The sequence below is a fragment of the Mustela nigripes genome, chromosome 2 (assembly GCF_022355385.1).
Source record: "Mustela nigripes isolate SB6536 chromosome 2, MUSNIG.SB6536, whole genome shotgun sequence".
NCBI lineage: Eukaryota > Metazoa > Chordata > Mammalia > Carnivora > Mustelidae > Mustela > Mustela nigripes.
The window spans coordinates 17273385-17297062 of NC_081558.1; the positions used below are offsets into that span (position 1 = coordinate 17273385).

The window sequence follows — 23678 nt, forward strand, 5'->3', positions numbered from 1 at the left end:
CTACTAATGACATGAACAAGTCTGGCGAATGCCTAAGCCGGGGCCAGCCTGAACCGTTTTCAGTCTAGCGGCTAAACACCTCAGGACTCGAACTCTCCACCCACCAGCTCCGATGGACGTCCAGTTTCATTGTGTAAAAAGTATACACAGTTCAAGGGCTGCAGAGCAATCAGGATTAGGAAACCTGCTGTCCCAACACAGTGGCCTACCCTATCCAGCACAACTCAGAAACATACCAGCAGGCTACGATGCAGAGCCCTGTGAAGAGGATGATAGGGATCGGGTAGGATGCGCAGAGCAGCCCATGGTTGTAGAAGGCCTGAGATATCTTCTCACGCAGCCTTTCAGTCAGGGTCATCCTCAGCTGAAGTCACCTTGCTGCCATCCCGGAAAGTGACCATGGATCAGCCTGGTGTGCGCTGGACAGCACGGACAATGGACACCATCGGCTGGTACCTGGCAAGAAGGGAGACAAGTAAGCACACTGGCGCTGCTGGGGGAGGGGGCTGTGAGGCGTGGCTGGAGACGTGTTTGAGGATGCCTACATGCAAGGTCTGGAGACATCAGTCCCAACACACACACACACACACACACACACACACACCCTCTGGTCAGCTCTAACGGTGGGCAGTTTCTCAGTCAGTCTAACCTAAGAGCCAAAAACTGCCCCTCTAGCTCTGATGATGAACTCTCAACCCTCTCCCATACAGGCATTTCTAAAAGACCACTCCGTCAAGAGGGCACTGTTCCCACAGGTGACACAGGAAAGCACACCTGGGTAGCAGACATCACCTTCAGCTGCTCTCTGACAAAGGGGGATTCTGGACATCCTCCCCACCCTTTCTCTGGGCACAGGTCAGACTGAAAGAAATCCTTGGGATTTCCAGAAAAACTTTACATAGGCCTGACCCCTCAGAAAACACATTCTTGCACAGAGAGTATTTCACTGGCAAGGAATGTTCAGCAGAGTTATCCTTTAACATAAAAAACACCAAAAAGCCCAGGCTTTTTGACAGAAAACACATTTCATGGTGGCAGCAGCATTAGAGGAAGCTACTGCTCCCAGTCAGACTGGGACACAGTCGTGTGGCGGCCTGCCCAGCCCCTGTCTTTGTGCCACAGAAGAACCACCCCCCTCCACGGGATTGGGCCTGGACACTCTGTCAGTCAAGGTGCCCCTCCCTGACCCACACCAGGCCAGGTGGTTGGGCCTCTGTCCCTGGACTTTGACTTCTGAGCAAAAAGAAACAGGAACTAGATGTGCTGGTGCTTATTCAACCCCAACAGGTTCCTGCTCCCAAGATCATGGCTCCTCTGATGCGAGCACCTTCTGAAGACGATGCTCAGCAGCTTTTCTTTCCAGTCTGTGAGCCACTGTATATCCTTCCAATAAATCCTCTTTCTGCCTGTATGAGCCAAAATTAACTTCTGTTGCTTCCAAGTAGAAAACCTTAAACCAATAAAATCAGAATAGAAAACTCCAGCAAAGGCCCAAGGTTCTAGAATTCCCTTCATTACAAGCTCTCCACTGTTACCCTAAAATAGAAATCCATATCTCCTGCTCCATGTTGCCATTTTCTTCGGTCTGTGTTATAGGGAACGTGCCCAGACTTGTGTCCTGGCTTGATCAGGCTCACTGATGGAAACCTAGACCAAAGAGGTGACTCTCCAGAAGCGTCAAGACCAGAAAGGAGAGGCCAAAGGCGTCACAGCATAGCCAGCTCTCAAGAAGATGAATGGCTAACACCCCTTCCACCTTCCAGGAAACACAAGCTTTACGTGCATATGCAATTTTCCAGCCCAGCAACCTTCTAAGGATATAGAACCCTCTGTGGGTCAACTCAACAGGCTCAGGATAGAGGAGCCTGCAGGTGGCAGCTGCTGGCCCCAGCAGCAGAGCCGTTTCCGGTAGCTCAGCCATTCACAAGGCTCAACTGGAGCCCAGCATGTCAGAGAGGTGTCTAGCAGAGCACCCACCAGGGGCGACCCGCACTAGTGCTCACCCCCCAGCAGACACCAGGACCCCGGGAAGCAGTGTTTCTGCTCCTGCTCCCTGGCCCTCCATCCTGCCCCTGGGGTGCGGGTGGGGATACACACACTGATGAGATGTTCACCTGCGGGGAGAGAGACACTATCACAGGGATCCCCAAAGACTGAAGGCCAGAAACCAACTGTACCTCTTCCAACCTCAGTCCTCTGGCAAGTCTCACATCTCTTCCCTCAAGTGTCACAAAACCAAGCCCTCCAAAAAATTCTGATTTTGTGATGCCAATCTCCTTCTCCGCCTCCTCTGTACACACATCAGTAACACAGGAGGGGGAGGGGCCCCACCTCTGCAGTCCTGCTTTCACCAGTGCAACTAGAGAAGAAAAAAACGATCTAATTCACTTCCAGTCTGCAGCCAACACAACTCTTTCTGACATGATCTTAATTTCAGCTCCCACTGATCTTAATATTACCAGTTATACTAATTGTTAATTTTCATAGCACCCAGAAAACAAGGCCAAAAAAAATGCAAATTCTACTTGATTACACAGCCAACCTACCTGAACCTACCAAGAGGAGACATTATTCATCTCTATTCCACTGCATACAATTTTAATGCAAAGCTACTCCAAAGCAAAATTTCTATGTGATCCAAAACCCTGTTTTTCCTACACTGCCCCATACTTAATAGGTTTCTTCATATCAAAATCTACAGCTCTGCTTCCTGAATTTAAAGAGATACAACATGGGAGGCCTGGGTGGCTCTGTCATTAAGCCTCTGCCTTTGGCTTGGGTCATGAGCCCTTGAGTCCCACATGGGGCTCCTTGCTCAGCAGGGAGCCTGCGTCTTCCTCTGCATGCTATTCTCCCTGCCTGTGCTGGCTCTCTTGTTCGTTCTCTCTCTCTCTCTGACAAATAAATAAATAAAATAAAATAATAAATAAAAATAAAAAATATAAAGAGACACAACATGTGGAAAGGATGGAGGCCCAGGAGGCCAAAGTGTACATTACATGAAAACATAAACAATCCCACAGCCTGCCTTTGCTGGAGACCCCACTATAAGCAAAAACAAAGAAGTTCATTATTAGACACCTAAATTACAGAGTTGTCCACATAAAGAAAAAAACTGCTAGAACCAGTCAGAACAGCCCTGAGGAATTCTATAGAGGACAAGCCTGGATCAAGTCAGACACTCTGGCTCAGAAAATGAAGGGCCCAAGGAATGGAATGTGTCAGTCCCTAAGGACAGAGCAGGGAGGCAAGTTCATCCCACTCTGTCATCAGCTTGCCTGAGATCCCCACAGTTCTGAACAGGCCCCGAATGAGAAAATACATGTGAAACTTACAGAAAAATCCACATATATACATTAATATAAAATTTAAATGATTATCTTTTTGTGCCTATATTCACCAAACACCCAACACTTAAAATTCTCTTCAAACAAGTCACACTTAATAAGAATCAACCAAGAGGGGCACGTGGGTGGCTCAGTGCATTAAAGCCTCTGCCCTCAGCTCAGGTCATGATCCCCGGGTCCTGGGATCGAGCCCCACATTGTGCTCTCTGCTCAGCAGGGAACCTGCTTCCCTTCCTCTCTCTGCCTGCCTCTCTGCCTACTTGTGATCTCTGTCAAATAAACAAATAAAATCTTTAAAAAAAAAAAAAAAAAGATCAACCAAGAAAAATAAATGTGCCAAAGACCCAAGAGAGGTGGAGGTAATAGGAAAAAAGATGTAAAAAACAAAAAACAAATAAACAAAAAAACCTATATAGACTACAGGCTCTGTCCCACAGCTTTTCAGGACTGTTTGTTGGAAATATTCACCATCTCCCCCAAGCTTCAGCCACAATGGACCTATCATGCTTGTTTTTACCACAAAGGTTTACTGACTATCCCATTTCTCTGGAATAAACGCCTAGAAGTGAAACTGCTAGGTAGTATGGCCCGTTGAAATTTTCTAAGAAACTGCCAAAATACTTTCCAGAGTGCTTGTACCATTTTACATTTCCTCCAGCAGCATAAGAGATTTCTTCTCATCTGCTATCATTTAGAATCGTTTGGTATTTCCACTGTTTTTTATTTTGGCTATGCTAAGTACGTACTGATAACTAACTGGGTCTTAAAATACATTTCCCTAAGGACGAGTGACACTGAACACATGCCTCTCAGCTATGTGTCTGTGTATGTCTTAGGATATTACATACACGAGATCAGGTCATTTGCAAACCGTGTTAGCTTAATCTCTTTTCTTATCTGGACGCCTTTTATTTTTCTTATAAAACTCTCTTGGCTGGGGCGGCTGGGTGGCTGAGTGGGTTAGGCCTCTGCCTTTGGCTCAGGTCATGATCCCAGGGTCCTGGGATAGAGCCCTATATCCGCCTCTCTGCTCAGCAGGGAGTCTCCTTCTCCTTCTCTATCTGTCTGCCCCTCTATCTACTTCTGCCTACTTGAGATTTCTCTGTTAAATTAAAAAAAAAAAATCTGGGGCACCTGGGTGACTCAGTGGGTTAAATCTCTGCCTTTGGCTCAGGTCATGATCTCAGGGTCCTGGGATCGAGCCCCGCATCGGGCTCTCTGCTCAGTGGGGAGCCTACTTCCTCCTCTCTCTCTCTCTCTGCCTGCCTCTCCACTTACTTGAGATCTCTGTCAAATAAATAAAATCTTTAAAAAAAAAACCTAAAAAAAAAAACTGTCTTGGCTAAATAAGGTTGGTAAAGTCATTAAATAATACATAATAAAAAACAAAAAACAAATGCATTAACATTTTAAAAAATGACTTTAGAATCTCAGTTTGGTAAGATGAAAAAGTTCTAGAAATCTATATCACAACAGTGTGATATACTAACACTACTAAATTGTATACTTAAAATGGTCAAGATGGTCAATTTTATGTTATGTGTTTTTATTACAATAATAATTTAAAAAAAAAAAAAAGATAGTCTTTTTTGTCTTGGCTAGAACTTCTACCACAACACTGAATTGCAGTGGTGAGAATGAGTCCTCATTTTAACCCTGAGCTTAGGAAGAGAACATTCATTTTTTTACTATTAAATATGATAGCACATCAAAGTTTTTCATAGATGTCTTCACCAGGCTGAGGAAGACCTCTTCTGTTCCTATCTTGAGAGGGTCTGGTTTTTTTTTTTTTTTTTTTTTTAAATTCTTAACATATAATATAGTATTTGTTTCAGGGGTACAGGTCTGTGATTCATCAGTCTTATGCAATACACAGCGGTCACCACATCACATACCTTCCCCAATGTCCATCACCCAGCCACCCCATCCCCCCCACCTCCTTCCCTTCAGCAACCCTCAGTTTGCTTCCTGAGCTTAAGAGTGAGAGGTGGTCTTCTTCTTCTTCTTCTTTTTTTTTTTTTTTTGACAGACAGAGATCACAAGTAGGCAGAGAGGCAGGCAGAGAGAGAGAAGGAAGCAGCCTCCCCACAGAGCAGAGAGCCCGATGTGGGGCTCGATCCCAGGACCCGGGGACCATGACCTGAGCCGAAGGCAGAGGCTTAACCCACTGAGCCACCCAGCCGCCCCTTGTTGTTATTTTTTAATCATTAAAGGGTATTATGGTTTTTTGGTGTATCTTTTGAGACAGTCTTATGGTTTTTTACTTATCTTACTAATAAGGTATATTACAAAGGCTGAGTTGTTGTATTCATGTTGAACCAACTTTGTATCACTGGGTACAATTCCTTCTAAATGTTGGTCATCCTGGTTTGCTAAGGGATACTATGTCTATATTCATAAACGATACTGCTCTGCAGTTTTCCTTCTTTATGTCTTCTTTGTCAAGCTTTGGTATCAGCATAATGCCATCCTCACAAGATGACTTGGAAGTGCTTCCTCCTAATTTTCTGGAAGAGTTCAAGATAAATCTTTAAACATCTGATAGAATTCACTAATGAAGCCATCAGATATTGGGCTTTTATTAATGGAAAAGCTTTTGTTGTTGTTGTTGTTGTTGTTTTACATAGGCTCCATGCCCAGTGTGGAGCCCAACATGAGTACTGAACTCACAACCCTGCAATCAAGACTTCAGTTGAGATCAAGAGTTGGACACTTAACCAACTGAGCCACATAGGCACCTGTTTTTGTTGTTGTTGTTTTAAAAGATTTTATTTATTTTTTTGACAGAGAGAGATCACATGTAGGCAGACAGGCAGGCAGAGAGAGAGAGAGAGGAGGAAGCAGGCTCCCTGCTGAGCAGGGAGCCTGATGCGGGACTCGATCCAAGGACCCTGAGATCATGACCTGAGCCGAAGGCAGCGGCTTAACCCACTGAGCCACCCAGGCACCCTGTTTGTTTTTTTAAGTGGGAAATTTTAAGATTAACTCAACCTCTTTCCCTGTTTTTCTGCTACTCAGATTTTCTATTTCTCCTTAGGGCACCTGGGTGGCTCAGTCAGTTAAGTGTCCAATTGGGCTCAGGTCATGATCTTAGGGTTGTGAGACTGAGCCCTCAATCAGGGTCAATGCTGGGCATGTAGCCTGCTTGAATTTTCTCTCCCTCTCTGCCCTTCCCCCCAACCCCTTTCTTTCTAGTCCTCTTAAAAGATAAAAACAAAAAAGGTATTCTACTTTTAAAAAGATTTTATCTATTTATTTTAGAAAGAGAGCACGAGGGAGGGAGGCGTCCCTCTATTCCTTCTTTAGTAAGTTTTCTTTGTATGTTTCAGGATCTGTCCATCTCATCCAGGCTAACTAACTTACTGGCATCATATTTATTGTTCATAGTATTTCCTTACACTCATTTTTACTTCTGGAAAGTTGGTAGTAATGTCCCCACTTTCATGAATAATTCTAGTAATATGAATCTTATTTTCTTGGTCATTCTGGCTAAAGGCTTACCAATTTGGTTGATCTTTTAAAAGAATCAATTTTTTATTTTACTTACTCTGGTTTTCCTATTCTCTGTTCATTTGCTTCTACTCTAGTCTTCATTATTTCTTCCTTCTGTTTGTCTTGGGCTTATTTGTGCTCTTCCTGTTCTGGTTTCTTTCTTTCTTTTTTTTTTTTTTTTAAAGAATTTATTTATTAATTTGACAGAGAGAAATCACAAGTAGACGGAGAGGTAGCCAGAGAGAGAGAGAGAGAGGGAAGCAGGCTCCCTGCCGAGCAGAGAGCCCGATGCAGGACTCGATCCCAGGACCCTGAGATCATGACCTGAGCCGAAGGCAGCGGGTTAACCCACTGAGCCACCCAGGCGCCCCCTGTTCTGGTTTCTTAAAGTAGTTAATAGTTGAGCTTACTGACTTGGTATCTTCTTTCTTTCTTAATACAGGCATTTACAGCTGTAAGTTTCCCTCCAAACACTACTTCAGCTGCATCCTGTAAGCTTCCATATGTTGTGATTTTTGTTCTCATTCATCTCAAAGTATTTTCTCATTTCACTTGTGTTTTCTTCTTTGATCCACTGGGTATTTAGGAATTGTTGAGATATCCTTATATTCTTTCAATATGAGTCTTGGTCTGATATGTTTCACTGAGTCTTTGTAGCTTGTCTTTTTCCTTTTTTTTTTTTAAGATTTTAAAATTTATTTGACAGAGAGAGAGATCACAAGTAGGCAGAGAGATAGGGCAGGTGGTGGGGGGCAGGCTCCCCGCTGAGCAGAGAGCCCAATATGGGGCTCAGTCCCAGGACCCTGAGTTCATGACCTGAGCCGAAGGCAGATGTTTAACCCACTGAGCCCACTTGTCTCTTGTCTTATTCTTTCCACAAATTCTGATAGAATCAAAGTTTCTAATTTCAATGAAGTCTAGTTTACCCACTTTTTTCTTTTATGGATCATGCTTTACTTGTCATGTGTAAGAATTCTTCACCAAGCTGTACTTCTGAAAATTTTCTCTGATTTTTTCCCCAATGTTTTTATAGTTTTACAACTAATCTATGATCCATTTGAATTTCTTTTTGTGTAAAATGTGATGCTTAGGCCTAGGTTGTTTTCCCCCTCCCCCTGGTCCCATGGATATCAAATTATTCCAGCACCAACTGCTGAAAAGACCACCCTTCCTCCACTGAATTGCTTTGGCACATCTTAGTCTGTTTGAGCTTCTATAGCATTTGAAAATACCATGCACAAGGTGGCTTAAACAAAATACATTTCTTTCTCACAGTTCTGGAGGCTGGGAAATCCAAAATCAAGATCATAGCAGATTACATTTCTGGGCAGAGCCTACTTCCTGGTTCATAGAGGGCCATCTTCTGTGTCCTCATATGGCAGAAAGGAAAATTCCGAGCTCTCTGGTGTCCCTTTTATGAGGGCACTGATCCCATTTGTGAGGGCTCCACCCCTTCTACCTAATGACCTTCCAAAGTTCCCCAATTCCTAGTAGCATCACACTAGGGTTAGGATTTTAACATGTGAATTTGGGGGAGTCACAAACATTCAGTCAAAAAGCAGTTGGCTATACTTATGTGAGTCTATTTCTGGGTTTCCTGTTCGGTTCCAGTGATCTATGTGTCTATCGCTCTACTAATACTACACAGTTTTGATTACTGTAGCTATAAAATAAGTCTTGAAATGGGTACTGTGTTTCCTCCCATTCAAAACTATTTTACTGGGGCACCTGGGTGACTCAGTGGGTTAAAGCCTCAGCCTCTGACTCAGGTCATGTTCCCGGGGTCCTGGGATCGAGCGCAACTGGCTCTCAGCTTGGCAGGGAGCCTGCTTCCTCTTCTCTCTCTGCCTGCTTTCCCTGCCTACTTGTGATCTCTGTCTGTCAAATAAATAAATAAAATTAAAAAAAAACACACACACAAAAACTATTTTACCTACAGTCTTTTTTTTTTTTTTTAAGACTTTATTTATTTGACAGAGAGACACAGCAAGAGAGGAAACACCAGGGTAAGTGGGAGAGGGAGAAGCAGGTTCCCTGCTGAGCAGGGAGCCCAATGTGGGGCTTGATCCCAGGACCGTGGGATCATGAGCTGAGCCGAAGGCAGACGCTTCACCAACTGAGCCACCCGTGTGCCCCAATTACCTAGAGTCTTTTTCATGGATTCCCTGGGAAGTTCTAAGTTGATTATTATGTCATCTGCAAATAGAGACACATTATTTCTTCCTTTCCATAATTTCTTCAGTTTTCTGTACCACTCCATCGCCTGCCTCTCCTTTGGCGGTTTCCATAACATGAAAGCTAAGCCCTCTCTTATTGTCCCATAACTCCCTGAAGCTCCGTGTACTTTTCCTCAGTTTAATTCCTGCTGGGTTGGACTGGATCATTCTCATTGTTCCGTCTTTGAGTTAACTGGCTCTTCCAATACCCCCGCCTCTGTTACTGAGGTCATTTCATGAATTTTTTTTTTTTAAAGATTTTATTTATTTATTTGTCAGAGAGAGAGCGAGCGAGAGCAAGCATAGGCAGACAGAGTGGAAGGCAGAGTCAGAGGGAGAAGCAGGCTCCCCGCGGAGCAAGGAGCCTGATGTGGGACTCGATCCCAAGACGCTGGGATCATGACCTGAGCCGAAGGCAGCTGCTTAACCAACTGAGCCACTCAGGCGTCCCCATTTCATGAATTTTTAAATTTAGTTTTAGTTATAAGTTTTCCGATTTAAAATTTAAATATGTAATTTTCCATTTGTTTCAAAAGTGTTCACCCTCAATTCTTAAAGGGGAGTTTTAATTATAATTTAATTCTACTTTCTGCCTGAAAGTCTTTGATAAGCCCAACATCTGGATCATGTCATGGTTCCCATCTGTCCTTTCTCCTTAGGAGAGTAAGATTTTCCTGGCTCTTCGTATGTGGAGCAATTCTGTATTTCTAGATATTACGCTATATTAACCTGGATCTTGTTAAGGTGGAATGGAAAATGTTGGATTTTTGTTTGTCTTAACAGTAATTAACTTAAGTAGGCCCAATCCACAAGCTCCTACCCATCTTTTGTGGGCTGTGTTCTTTTTTTTTTTAATTTTTAATTATTTATAAACATATATTTTTATCCCCAGGGGTACAGTGTGGGCTGTGTTCTAATATCAGTTTAGTTCGCACAACTCTTGCAGTACTACTTTGATCTGTCCCAGGCATACCCTGCAGTGGCCAGCAGAGGACTTGGGCAGTAGTCTGCTCTTCTAGGCTCTCAGCTTACTGTTCAGAGTCAGATGCACCCATGCTATTTCACAGGAGAGCCCAGGAGTTCATACACAATACTATGGGTTCCCTTTGTTGAGTTCCTTCCTCTCTGCAATCTTCCTGACACTTTCCAGCTCCCAGTCTTTTGGGTAGAAAGGGAAAGCTTTAGCTTCTCTGCTGAGCACCTACCACAACTGTGATCGCCTCTAGTAAACCGGCGAGAAGAGACAAAATAAATTCAGTGAATCTCTCTCCATGCTCCTGGGACCATAATCCCCCTAAATAAAGGATTCCTCTCCAGTCTGGCTGCCCATGTCACTACTGCCTCTGCTGCTACAGTATTTCACCGGGGCCAGGGCAGGAGAAAATGGCGGGGGGGAGAGGGAGGGGAGCAAACAAAAATCAGAGATTCTCTTCCTCTACCTCCCTCCCCTGTCCCATAGGAATCCCCTTTCCTGCTCCCGAGACTAGAAAGAGGGGGGTTCTCTTAGACCTTCTTCTGTCCGCACCCAGTGCCCAGTTCCAGGTTTAGTGCTACCTCTGAGCCCAGGCTGGATGGTATTGTATGGAAACAAAAAATAAAAACGTTTTCCTTCCCCAATCCATCTGCTGTCATTTATCTTCCAGGGTACTCAACTGATCCAGGGATTTTAGTCGGATTCAGTCAGAGAGAAAGGACAGGATGTTCTTACTACATCTTGACCAGAATCAGAACCCTTTCAGTTCTTAATGTAAATATCTTCATAAATTCCTGGATTCTTTGCCATTAAAGAATCTTAATTGCTATACTATGCCTATTGGCATCTTTCTGTCAATCTTATCATTCCATTGTGAGATGTGGTGCCTTATTGTGTTTACCAAGTTTTCCACACAGAGCATGTACTGTTTCTACAGTCTGAAATAATGAAATAAAGGTTATAGGCCAAAAATGCACAGCCGAAAAATGGAGGGAAATGTTAGTACTGGTTGTTGGTCTTCATGTGGCATAAGGTATGTGGAGAAATATTTCAAGTCAACTTTCTGTACTTTTACATTTTTTATGATGAGTATTGCCTTTTTTTTTTTTTAAGATCTTATTTATTTCACACAAAGAGACAGAGAGAGAGACAGAGAGAGAGGGAACACAAGCAGAGGGAGCATGAGAGGGAGAAGCAGGCTTCCCACTGAGCGGGGAGCCCAATGCGGGGCTCGATCCCAGGACTCCAGAATCATGACCGGAGCCGAAGGCAGATGCTTAACAACTGAGCCACCCAGGCACCCCGAGTACTACCTTTATTTTAAATAAACTTTTCAAATTTAGCATAAAATATTACAAAAAAGTATACAAATTATAAGCATACAGCTCCATGAAAGTAAACACAGCCATTAATCTAAACAACACTCGCATCAAGAAATAGAGTATTACCCCAAAGTTCTCCATTAGCAGCCACAACAGTGATTGCTTTTCAATTATAAAAGTAGTACACACATGGGACGCCTGGGTGGCTCAGTTGGTTAAGCAGCTGCCTTCGGCTCGGGTCATGATCCCGGCGTCCTGGGATCGAGTCCCACATCGGGCTCCTTGCTCCACGGGGAGCCTGCTTCTCCCTCTGACTCTGCCTGCCACTCTGTCTGCCTGTGCTCGCTCTCGCTCTCTCTCTCTGACTAAATAAATTAAAAAAAAAAAAAAAAAAATTTAAAAGTAGTACACACATATTTATATTCAAGTAGTTTTGGAATTTATTTCTGATTTTAGTTACTGTGATGCTTCTTTCTTTATATGTTGCCAACATTTATATTTAGTTTTTAAACTGTTACAAGGGGCACCTGGGTGGCTTAGTCATTAAGGGTGTGGCTTCCGCTCAGGTCATGATAATAGGACCCTGGGATCGAGCCCTGAATGGGGTTTCCTGCTCAGGGGAAGCCTGCTTCACCCTCTCCCACTCCCCCTGCTTGTATTCCGCTCTCGTTATCTCTCCTTTTCTGTCAAATAAATTAATTAAGTATTTAAAATAAATAAACTGTTATAGGGGCGCCTGGGTGGCTCAGTGAGTTAAAGCCTCTGCTTTCGGCTCAGGTCATGATCCCGGGGTCCTGGGATCGAGCCCCACATCGGGCTCTCTGCTCAGCAGGGAGCCTGCTTCCTCCTCTCTCTCTGTCTGCCTCTCTGCCTGCTTGTGATCTCTGTCTGTCAAATAAATAAATAAATCTTTAAAAAAATAAAATAAAATAAAATAAATAAACTGTTATAAAAATCTTCTGTACATTTTGTATACGTTGATTCTAAAACGTGATAACTATTTAAAAAGCATTTGGAGGGGCACCTGGATGGCTCAGTTGGTTAAACATCTGACTTTTTTTTTTTTTTTTATTCAATTTAGTTAACATATATTATTAGCTTCGGGGGTAGAATTGAGTGATTCATCAGTTGCATACAACACCCAGTGCTCATTACATTAAATCCTCTCCTTAATGCCCTTCAACCAGTTACCCCATCTCCCCCCCACCTCCCCTCCAGCAACTCAATTTTCCTATTTTCCTAGAGTTAAGAGTTGTTATGGTTTGCCTCCCTCTGTCATCTTATTTTATTTTTCCTTCCCTTGCCCTACATTGATCTGTTTTTTTCTTTTTTTTTTTTGAAGATTTTATTTATTTGACAGATAGAGATCATAAGTAGGGAGAGAGGCAGGCAGAGAGAGAGAGAGGAGGAAGCAGAATCCCTGCTGAGCAAAGAGCCTGATGCAGGGCTTGATCCCATAACCCTGGGATCATGACCTGAGCTGAAGGCAGAGGCTTTAACCCAATGAGCCACCCAGGCGCCCTTGTTTTGTTTCTTAAATTAAGCATCTGATTCTCGGTCTCAGCTCAAGTCTGGATCTCAGGGTAGTTGAGGTCAAGTTCTGCAACAGGCTCCCTGCTGGGCGTGGAGACTACTTTGAAAAAAAAAAAAAAAAAAGATAAAAAGTGTTTTGGAATATCTGATAATACAATTGTCATTCACTGGGAAAGCCTCAGGATCCCAGCAGGTTGACAGAAGATATTTCTCTCCCAAGGCCAATGAGTCAAGGCTGGAGATGGTGATTGCTTCTTCAAATGCAAAGATAGCAACGTAAGATACCCAGGAACATGAAATCAAGGAAACAAGACATCACCAAAGGAACACAGTAATTTTCCAGTAACTGACCCCAAAGAAATAGAGATCTGCAATCTACCTAATAAAGATTTCAGCTTAGTGAGCTATAGGGAAACACAGAAAGACAATTCAATGAAATCAGTAAACAATACACAAACAAAATGAGAAGTTGTTTTAACAGAGAGAAAGAAATTATTAAAAAGATCCAAGAAATCCTGGAGGTGAAGAATGCAACGAGTGAAATGAAAAATGCAGTAGAGAGCACCAAAAACAGATGTGATCAAAACAGAAGAATCTGGGACGCCTGGGTGGCTCAGTTGGTTAAGCAGCTGCCTTCGGCTCAGGTCATGATCCCAGCGTCCTGGGATCGAGTCCCGCATCGGGCTCCTTGCTCAGCAGGGAGCCTGCTTCTCCCTCTGCCTACCATTCTGTCCGCCTGTACTCGCTCTCTCTCCCTCTCTCTCTCTGACAAATAAATAAATAAAATCTTAAAAAAAAAAAAAAAAAAAAACAGAAGAATCTGTGAAGTCACAGGTCACTTAAAATTATCCAGAAAAGAACAAAAGAAAAAAATAACAAAAGAAAGCCTATGTGAATTATGAGATACCATCAAAAGAAACTATCTAAACATTGTTGGCATCCCAAAAGGGAAACAGAAGAAAAGGACAGAAACCTTATTTAAAGAAACAATGGTGGGGGTGAGGGGGACAACACCCTGGTGGCTCAGTGGTTAAGCACCTGCCTTTGGCTCAGGTCATGGGATCAAGCCCCATATCTGGCTCCCAGCTTAGTGGGAAGCCTGCTTTTTCCTCTCCCACTCCTCCTGCTTGTGTTCCCTCTCTTCTTATCTGTCAGAAAATTTAATAAAATATTTTTGAAAAATAAATAAAAATAAATAATCAATGGCTGAGGCCTTCCTAAGTCTGGGGAGAGATTTAGACATCCACATTCATAAAGCTCATAGGTCCCCAAAAAGATCTTCTCCAAGACAAACTATAATAAAGCCATCTAAAATCAAAGAGAATTTTTCAAGCAGCAAGAGAACAAAAATTCTTCACATTTACAAGGAAACCCCCACAAGGCTATCAGTGGATTTCTCAGCAGAAACACTATTTAGGCCAAGAGAGAGTGGGATGATGTATTCAAAATGCTGTAAGAGACTGACTGAGGAAGATGACAGAGAAGCAGGAGGGCCCTAGGCTTGCCTGGTCTCACAAATACAATTAGATAACTATCAAATTATCCTCACTACCCCAGAAATTGATCTGAAGACTGGCAGAAAAAACTCCAAAACTCAAGGTAGAGAAGAGACCACATCAAAGAGGACAGGAAGTGCAGAGATGCAGTTCGGGAGAGGAATGGAGCGTGGTTACTGCAGTGGGGAGGGAACCACAGGCAAGAAGGACAAGAGACAGACGAGCACACGCAGGGGTGCATGGGGAAAACAAATCCCCATAGCAATTGCCTTGCAAAGCATGACAGTCCAAATCTTGTGTGTTCTTGAAATGACTGGGTCTTAAAGTCTAGAGTTTTAAAGATCAGCATGTTTACCTCTGGAAGGGCTGAGAGGTCACTGGCCTACTCTTGAGAAGAGGCAGGGCAAATAGTCTGCTGACATACGGCCTAGAAACCGTGATCTGAAGAGTGCCTGGGGCACACGGTGGGGAGGTTAGCTGCTCATCTGGGAGCATGTCCTAGGGAGGCAGCATTCACAGAGACACCCCCTCTCCCGCCAGGAACATGGGAACTGGACAGCACCATCTCCCTCCTCCACCTCTCAGCATAAACGCAGAGCCACCACTAGGAACCAGTGTAGTGAGCACATTCCCTACCTAACTGGCTTATACCAACCTCCCTCCCACTACCCACTTCCCTGCACTGAAGTGGAAGAACCCTCCCTAGTCATGCTTACCTCAGTCCCAGCTCAGGTGTTGGGGGGTGCCCTCCCCTAGATGACTGGCCCAAACCCCTGCCCACACCATGTCTCCCAACCCAGTCATTCTGTGAGGCCTCAATTCCAGCTGCAGCAACAGATCTCATTTCACAAGCAGGCCAGAGCACACCAAGTTAAAAAGTACAACATTCGGGCCAGGCACCAAACCCTGCCCACAACAGTCAAAGAAAGCCTCGGCAGACTAGCCTGAAGGATAAAGTGGCCAGGATACAACAGCAGAGCACACAGAGCATACAATGGAGACAGTCCCAGAAGTACCAGGCCTTCGAAACAGGGGACACTACGCTGTAGGGCACTACGTGACCTCTTCTTCATAAAGCCATTAAACTAAAGAACAGGAGATGTAGCTGGCTTTCCTAACACAGAGAAACAGGCAAAGGGATTCACACAAAATGAGAAGACAGAGGAATCTGTCCTAGATGAAACAGGTTAAGACCATGGTCAGAGACTTGAGTGAAACAGATATAAGTAACATGCTTGATAAACAATTTATTTTTTTTTAAGAGTTTATTTATTTGACAGAGAGAGATCAGAAGTAGGCAGAGAAGCAGGCAGAGAGAGAGGAAGGGAAGCAGGCTCCCTGCTGAGCAGAGAGCCCGATGTGGGGCTCGATCCCAGGACCCTGAGATCATGACCTGAGCCAAAGGCAGCGGCCTAACCCACCCAGGCGCCCTTGATAAACAATTTAAAACAATGATCATGGGGCACCTTGCTGGCTCAGTTGGTAGAACACACCCCTCTTGATCTTAGGGTTATGAGTTCAAGCCCCACATCGGGCATAGAACTTACTTAAAAACAAAACAAATAAACAAAACAAACAAAAAACAAGAGCTTGCTCTGGCAGCACATATACTAAAAACAAAAACTAAAAACCCCTAAAGCAATAATCATAAGGATACTCCCTGGCCTTAAGAGTGGAGGACATCAGGGGTGCCTGGGCATGGCTCAGTGGGTTAAGCCTCTGTCTTCGGCTCAGGTCATGATCTCAGGGTCCTGGTATTGAGATCCACATCAGGCTCTCTGCTCAGCAGGGAGCGTGCTTCCCCCTCTCTCTCTGCCTGTCTCTCTGCCTACTTGTGATCTCTGTGTCAAATGAATAAATAAAAATCTTAAAAAAAAAAAAAGAGTGGAGGACATCAGTGAAACCATAAACACAGAGCAAAGGAACAACATAGCAGAGATAAAGGGCTCAATAAATGAAATGAGAAACACACCTGATGGAATGAACAGAAGGCTGGATGCAGAGAAACGAATTAATGACCTAGAATACAAAGTAATGGAAAGTAATCAAGCTTAACAAAAGAGAGAAAAAAGAATTATGCAAAACAAGAACAGACTAAGGAAACTCAGTGACTCCATCAAACTTAATAACCTCCATCTTGTAAGAATCCCAAAAACAAACAGACAGAAAGAGAGACAGAGAATTTATATGAAGAAATAACAGCTGAAAACATCCCTAATCTGGGAAAGAAAACAGACATCCAGATCCAGGAGGCACGAAGAACCCCCAACAAAATCAACAAACACAGATCCACACCTACACATCACATATTGTAATTAAAATGGCAAAACAGGGGCGCCTGGGTGGCTCAGTGGGTTAAAGCCTCTGCCTTTGGCTCAGGTCACGATCCCAGGGTCCTGGGATCAAGCCCCACATCAGGCTCTCTGCTCAGCGGGAAGCCTGCCTCCTCCTCTCTCTCTCTCTCTCCTTGCCTACTTGTGAACTCTGTCAAATAAATAAACAAAATCTTTAAAAAATTAAAAAATTAAAAAATAAATGGCAAAATATAGCGCGCCTGGGTGGCTCAGAGGGTTAACGCCACTGCCTTTGGTTCAGGTCATAATCCCAGGGTCCTGGGATGGAGCCCTGCATCGGGCTCTCTGCTCAGCGGCTAGCCTGCTTCCTCCTCTCTCTCTGCCTACTTGTGATCTCAGTCTGTCAGATAAATAAATAAAATCTTTAAAAATAATAATAAAAATTTTTTAAATGGCAAAATATAGTGGTAAAGAAAAAATATTTAAAGCAGGAAGACAAACAAAAACAGTTACATACAAAGGAAACCCCATAAGGCCAACAGTGGATTTTTCAGCAGGAACTTTGCAAGCCAGAAAGAAGTGGCATGATATATTCGAAGTGCTGATCAGAAAATACCTGAAGCCAAGAATACTCTGTCCAGGAAGCCTGTCATTCAGAATAGAAGGAGAGATAAAGAGTTTCCCAGACAATGGGGCTCAATCATTAAGCATCTGCCCTTGGCTCAGGTCGATTCCAGGGTCCTGGCATCGAGCCCTGCATTGGACTCCTTGCTTGGGGGGGAGCCTGCTTCTCCCTCTCCCACTCCCCCTGCTTGTGTTCCCTCTCTCGCTGTGCCTCTCTATCAACTAAATAAATAAAATCTAAAAAAAAAAAAAAAAAAAAGTCTCCCAGACAAACAAAAACTACAGGAGTTCATGACCACTATATCACCCGAGCAAGAAATATTAAAGGGGATTCTTTGAGTAGAAAGAAAAGGCCAAAACCAATAGCATGAATGTAGGAAATACAAGAGCAATAAAAAGAAATATTTCTGTAAAAAAAAAAAATTAAACAACACAAAACAAAAGGATGTAAAATATGACATCATATACCTAAAACATGGAGAGGAGTAAAGAATGGGTTCAAACTTATATGCCCATCAACCTAACATAAACTGCTATATGGAAAAAATATAATTTACAAACGTAATGGTAACCACAAATCAAAAACCACTAAGAAATATGCAAAGAATACAGAGAAAGAAATCCACATAGAGTACTAAAGAAAACTAGCATACCCTGAAAGAAAGAATCGAGAAAATCTTCAGAAACCACCACAAAACAAGTAACAAAACAGTAATAAATACATATCTATCAATAATTACTTCAAATGTAAATGGACTAAACACTTCAATAAAAAGACACAGAATAAGAGAATGAATAATAATAATAATAATAATAATAATAAAATCTACATACTGCCTACAAGAGACTTATTTTATACCTAAAGACATTTGCAGGCTGGAAAGTGAGGGGATGGAGAAACATTTATCATGCAAATGGATGTCAAAACAAAGTTGGAGCACCAACACTCATATCGGAAAACATAGACATTAATACAAAGACTGTAACAAGAGACAAAGAAGAATACTATAATGAAGAGAACAATCCAACAAGAAGATATAACAATTATAAGTATTTATAAACCCAACATGGGAACTTCCAAATGCATAAAACAGTTAACAACAAACATTAAAAAAAACTAATTGATAATAATACAGTAATAGGGGGAGCCTGGGTGGTTAAGCAACTGCCTTCAGCTCAGGTCATGATCCTAGGTCATGACAGAGTCCTGCATCAGGCTCCCTGCTCAGCAGGGAGTCTGCTTCTCCCTTTGACTGTTGCTCCCCCACTTGTGCGTGTGCTCTCTCTCTCTCTAATAAATAAATAATCTTAAAAAAAAAAAAAAAGAAAAAGTAAAGAAAATCAACAAGGAAACAAGGGCTTTGGATGACACACCGGACCAGATGCATTTAACAGATATATTCAGAGCATTCCATCCTAAAAGAGTAGAATACACATTCTTTTCAAAGTGCACATGGAACATTCTCCAGAAGAGATCACATATTAAGCCACAAAACAAGCCTCAACAAAAGATCAAAATTATACCATGCATCTTTCCTGATCACAACACTATGAAATTAGAAGTCAATCAAAATAAAACATCTGGAAAGACCACAAATACATGGTTAAATAACATGCTACTAAACAACGAATGAGCCAACTGAGAAATAAAAGAAGAAATGAAAAAGAACATGGAAACAAATGAATATGATAACACAATGGTTCAAAACCTCTGTGATACAGTGAAAGCAGTCCTAAGAGGGCAGTTTATAGCAATACAGGCCTACTTGCTCAAAAAGCAAGAAAAATCTCAAACAACCTAACCTTACACCTAAAAGAGCTAGAAAAAGAACAAACAAAACCTAAAACCAGAAGAAGAAAGGATACAATAAAGATGAGAGCAGAAATAAATGATATAGAAACTAAAAGGGGAAAACAACAACAACAACTACTCAACATAACCAGGAGCTGGTTCTTTGGGTGGGGGCGGGGGGGGACAATAAAATTGATAACTCTCTAGCCAGACTTATCAAGACAAAAAGAGAAAGGACCCAAATAAATAAAATCACAAACGAGAGAGAAAAAATAAAAACAAACACCACATAAAAAAGACTGTGGAAAATTACATGCCAACAAATTGGGCAACCTAATAATTTATCCTAATAATTTATCCAAAAAATGGGTAAATTATTAGAAACATATAACCCACCAAAACTGAAACAGGAAGAAATAGAAAATCTGAACAGACCAATTACCTGCAAATAAACTGAATTAGTAATAAAAAAAAAAAAAAAAAAAAACTCCAAAGAAAGAAAAGTCTGGGACCAGATGGGTTCACAGGCGAATTCTACCAAGAAGAGTTAATACCCATTCTTCTCAAACTATTATAAAAAAAAAAAAAAAGAGGAAGTAAAACTTCCAAACTTATTCTATGAGGCCAGCATTACTCTGTTACCAAAATCAGATAAAGACACCACAAAAAAGAAGAACTACAAGCTAATATCCCTGAGGAACACAGATACAAAAATTTTCAACAAAATACTAGCAAACTGAATTCAACAATACATTTTTTTAAAAATCAGGGGTAAAAAAAAAAAAAAAAAAAATCAGGGGTGCCTGGGTGGCTCAGTGGGTTAAGCCTCTGCCTTCAGCTCAGGTCATGATCTCAGGGTCCTAGGATTGAGCCCCTCATCGGGTTCTCTGCTCAGCGGGGAGCCTGCTTCCCCCCCCCCACCCCCCCCGCCGCCTGATTCTCTGCCTACCTGGGATCTCTTCCTGTCAAATAAATAAATAAAATCTTAAAAAAAAAAAAAATTCATTCACCACGATTAAGTGGGATTTATTCCTGGGTTGCAAGGGTGGTTTGATATTCTCAAATCAATCAACGTAATACATCACATACATCACATCAATAAGAGAAAGGATAAGATCCGTATGATCATTTCAGTAGATCCAGAAAAAGAATCTGACAAAGTACAACATCCACTCAAGATAAAAACCCTCAAAAAAAAAAAAAGAAAAAACTCTCAAGGAAGTACGTTTAGAGGGAACATACCTCAACTTAATAAAGGCCATATGTGAAAAACCCACAGCTAATGTCATCTTCAGTGGGGAATAACTGAGAGCCTTTCCCCTAAGGCCCGGAAAAACACAAGGACATCCACTGTCACCACTTTTATTCAACATAGTACTGAAAGTCCTAGTTACAGCAAGCAGACAACAAAAAGAGATAATCCAAATCAGCAAAGTCAAACTTCCACTACTTGCAGATGACATGATACTTACATACACAAAACCCAAAAACCTACACCCGAAAACTGCTAGAACTGATAAATGAATTCAGTAAAGTTGCAGGACACAAATTCAATGTACAGAAATCTGTTACATTTTTTTTTTAAAGATTTTATTTATTATTTGACAGAGAGAGATACAGTGAGCGAGAGAGGGAACACAAGCAGGGGGAGTGGGAGAGGAAGAAGCAGGCTTTCCACTGAGCAGGGAGCCTGATGCAGGGCTTGATCCCAGGACGCTGGGATCATGACCTGAGCTGAAGGCAGACACTCAACAAGTGAGCCACCCAGGTGCCCCTGTTACATTTTGTTTTAAGATTTTATTTATTTATTTGACAGACAGAGATCACAAGCAGGCAGAAAGGCAGACAGAGAGAGAGAAAGGGAAGCAGGCTTCTTGCCAAGCAGAGAGCCCGATGCGGGGTTCCATCCCAGGACCCTGAGACCATGACCTGAGCCCAAAGCAGAGGCTCAATCCACTGCGCCACCCAGGCGCCCCGCAAAATCTGTTACATTTTTTAAAAGATTATTTATTTGAGAGAAAGAGAGTGCACGCATGAGCATCAAGGAGGAGCAGAGAAAGGAAGAAGCAGACTCCCCACTGAGCAAGGAGCCTGATGTGGGGCTCCATCCCATGACTCTGAGATCATGACCTGAGCCAGATGCTTAACTGACTGAGCCACCCACACACCCTAATCTGTTGCATTTCTGTACATCGATAATAAAGCAGCAAAAAGAAAAATTAAGAAAAAAATCCCATTTACAATTGCACCCAAATTAGACACCTAGTAATAAATATAATCAAAGAGGCAAAGACCTGTAAGAAAGAAATCAAAGATGACACAAAAAATGAAAAAACATTCCATGTTCAAGGATTGGAAGAATAAATATTGTTAAAATGTCTAAATTATCCAAAGCAATCTATACATTTAATGCAATCCCTATCAAAATACCAATAGTATGGTGCCTGGGTGGCTCAGTTGGTTAAGCCACTGCCTTCGGCTCAGGTCATGATCCCAGAGTCCCAGGATCGAGTCCCACAACTGGCTCCCAGCTCCAGGGGGAGTCTGCTTCTCCCTCTCACCTTCTCCCCTCTCATGCTCTCTCTCTCCCTCTCAAATAAATAAATAAAATCTTTTTTTTTTTTTTTTTTTTTTTAAATACCAACAGCATTTTTCACAGGGCTAGAACAAATAATCCTACAATTTGTGTGGAAATACAAAAGACCCCAAATGGCCAAAGAAATCTTGAAAAGCAAAGCTGGAGACATCACAATTCCAGATTTCACGTCATATTACAAACCTGTAGTAATCAAAACAGTATGGTACTGGCACAAAAATAGACACATCAATGGAACAGAATACAGAAGCCAGAAAGAATCCCACAATTATATAGTCAATTAATCTTTGACAAAGCAGGAAAGACTATTCAGTGGGAAAAAGGACACATGCTTCAACAAATGCTATTGGGAAAACCAGACCACTTTCTTACACCATACAAAAAAATAAATTAAAAACTGTTTAAAGACCTAAATGTGATATCTAAAACCATAAAAATCCTAGAAAAGGGCACAGGCAGTAAATTTCTCTGACACCAGCTCTAGCAACTTTTTTCTAGATCAGTCCATCCCCTGAGGTAAGAGAAACAAAAGCAAAACTATACACTTTTGGGACAACATCAAAATAAAAAGCTTCTGCACAGTGAAGGAAACAATCAACAAAACTAAATGGCAACCTACGGACTGGAAGAAAATATCTGTAAATGACATATCCTTTAAAAGGTTAGCATTCAAAATATATTAAGAACTTATAAAACTCAACACCCAAAAACCAAATAATCCAGTTTACAAATAGGCAAGAGACATGAACAGACACTTCTCTGAAGAAGGCATCCAGGTGGCCAACAGACATGAAATGATGCTTAACATCACTCATCATCAGGGAAATGCAGATCAAAACCAAAATAAGATAACACCTCATAAGAATGGCTAAAACCAAAAACACAAGAAAAAACAGGTGTTGATGAGGATGTGGAGAAGGATGAACACTCAGGTACTGTTGGTGGGAATGCAAACTGGTATAGTCACTGTGGAAAAGAGTGGTTCCTCAGACCACTGGATTCCTCAAAAAATGAAAAACAGAACTACCCAGTATCTAGCAATCACACTAGGTATCTACCCAAAAAATACAAAAACATTAATTCAAAGGGATACATGCATCCCTATTTTTATAGCAGCATTATTTGCTATAGCCAAGATATGGAAGCAGCCCAAGTGTCTGTCGCTAGATGAATGAATGGAGAAAGAAGCTGTGGTATATGCATGCAATGGAAAAGTATTCAGTCACAAAAAAGAGCAAAATCTTGCCATTTGCAGTAACATGGATGAAGCTAGAGAGTATAATACTGAGTGAAATAAGTCCAAGAAAGACAAATACCATATAACTTCACTCATATGTGTAATTTAAGAAACAAAACAAAGAAGCAAAGGGTTAAAAAAAAGAGAGAGAGAGAGAGAGACTCTTAACTATAGAGAACAAACTGATGGTGACCAGAGGGGAAAGGGTGGGGGGAGGGGTGAAACAGGTGATGCGGACTGAGGCACACACTTGTGATGAGCACCACATGATTCAAATAAAAACTTAAAACAAAAAGCAAAAAACCCTACAAAGTGTTGCAAGAAAAAACTGCCAAGCAAGAATACTTTATCAAGCTGTGCTGTCCTTCAGAAATGAAGGAGCGATAAAGACTTTTTCAGACAAACAAAAGCCCAGAGTTCATCACCACTAGACCTGCTTTACAAGAAATGCTGAAAGGAGTTCTTCAAGCTGACGTGAAAGGACAATAATTAGTAACATGAAAATATACACTGGGTAAAGGCAAGTATACAGTCATTCAGAAAACTCTAATACTCTAATATGGTAATGTGTTAATCACTTAATTCCAACATAACCGTTAAAAGACAAAATTACTAAAAATAACTACAGCAACAATAATTTGTTAATAGCTACAAAAAAGACATAAAAATGGTTAACAGATACATGGAAAGGTACTCAACACCCCTAATCATCAGGGAAATGCAGAGCAAAACTACTAGGATGGCTTTTGTTTACGG

The 23678-nt window shown here is 41.9% G+C and overlaps 1 protein-coding gene across 1 annotated transcript in view; it reads right to left on the reverse strand.

Moving 5' to 3' along the window:
- Nucleotides 1-23678, reverse strand: part of SCAP (SREBF chaperone) — a 71665-nt gene that overhangs the window by 33649 nt on the left and 14338 nt on the right. The window contains exon 2 of the mRNA XM_059389600.1: nucleotides 237-456. Within this exon, the coding sequence (XP_059245583.1) occupies nucleotides 237-358 (122 nt within the window). The 5' untranslated portion in view covers nucleotides 359-456. The remainder of the gene's footprint in view (nucleotides 1-236; nucleotides 457-23678) is intronic.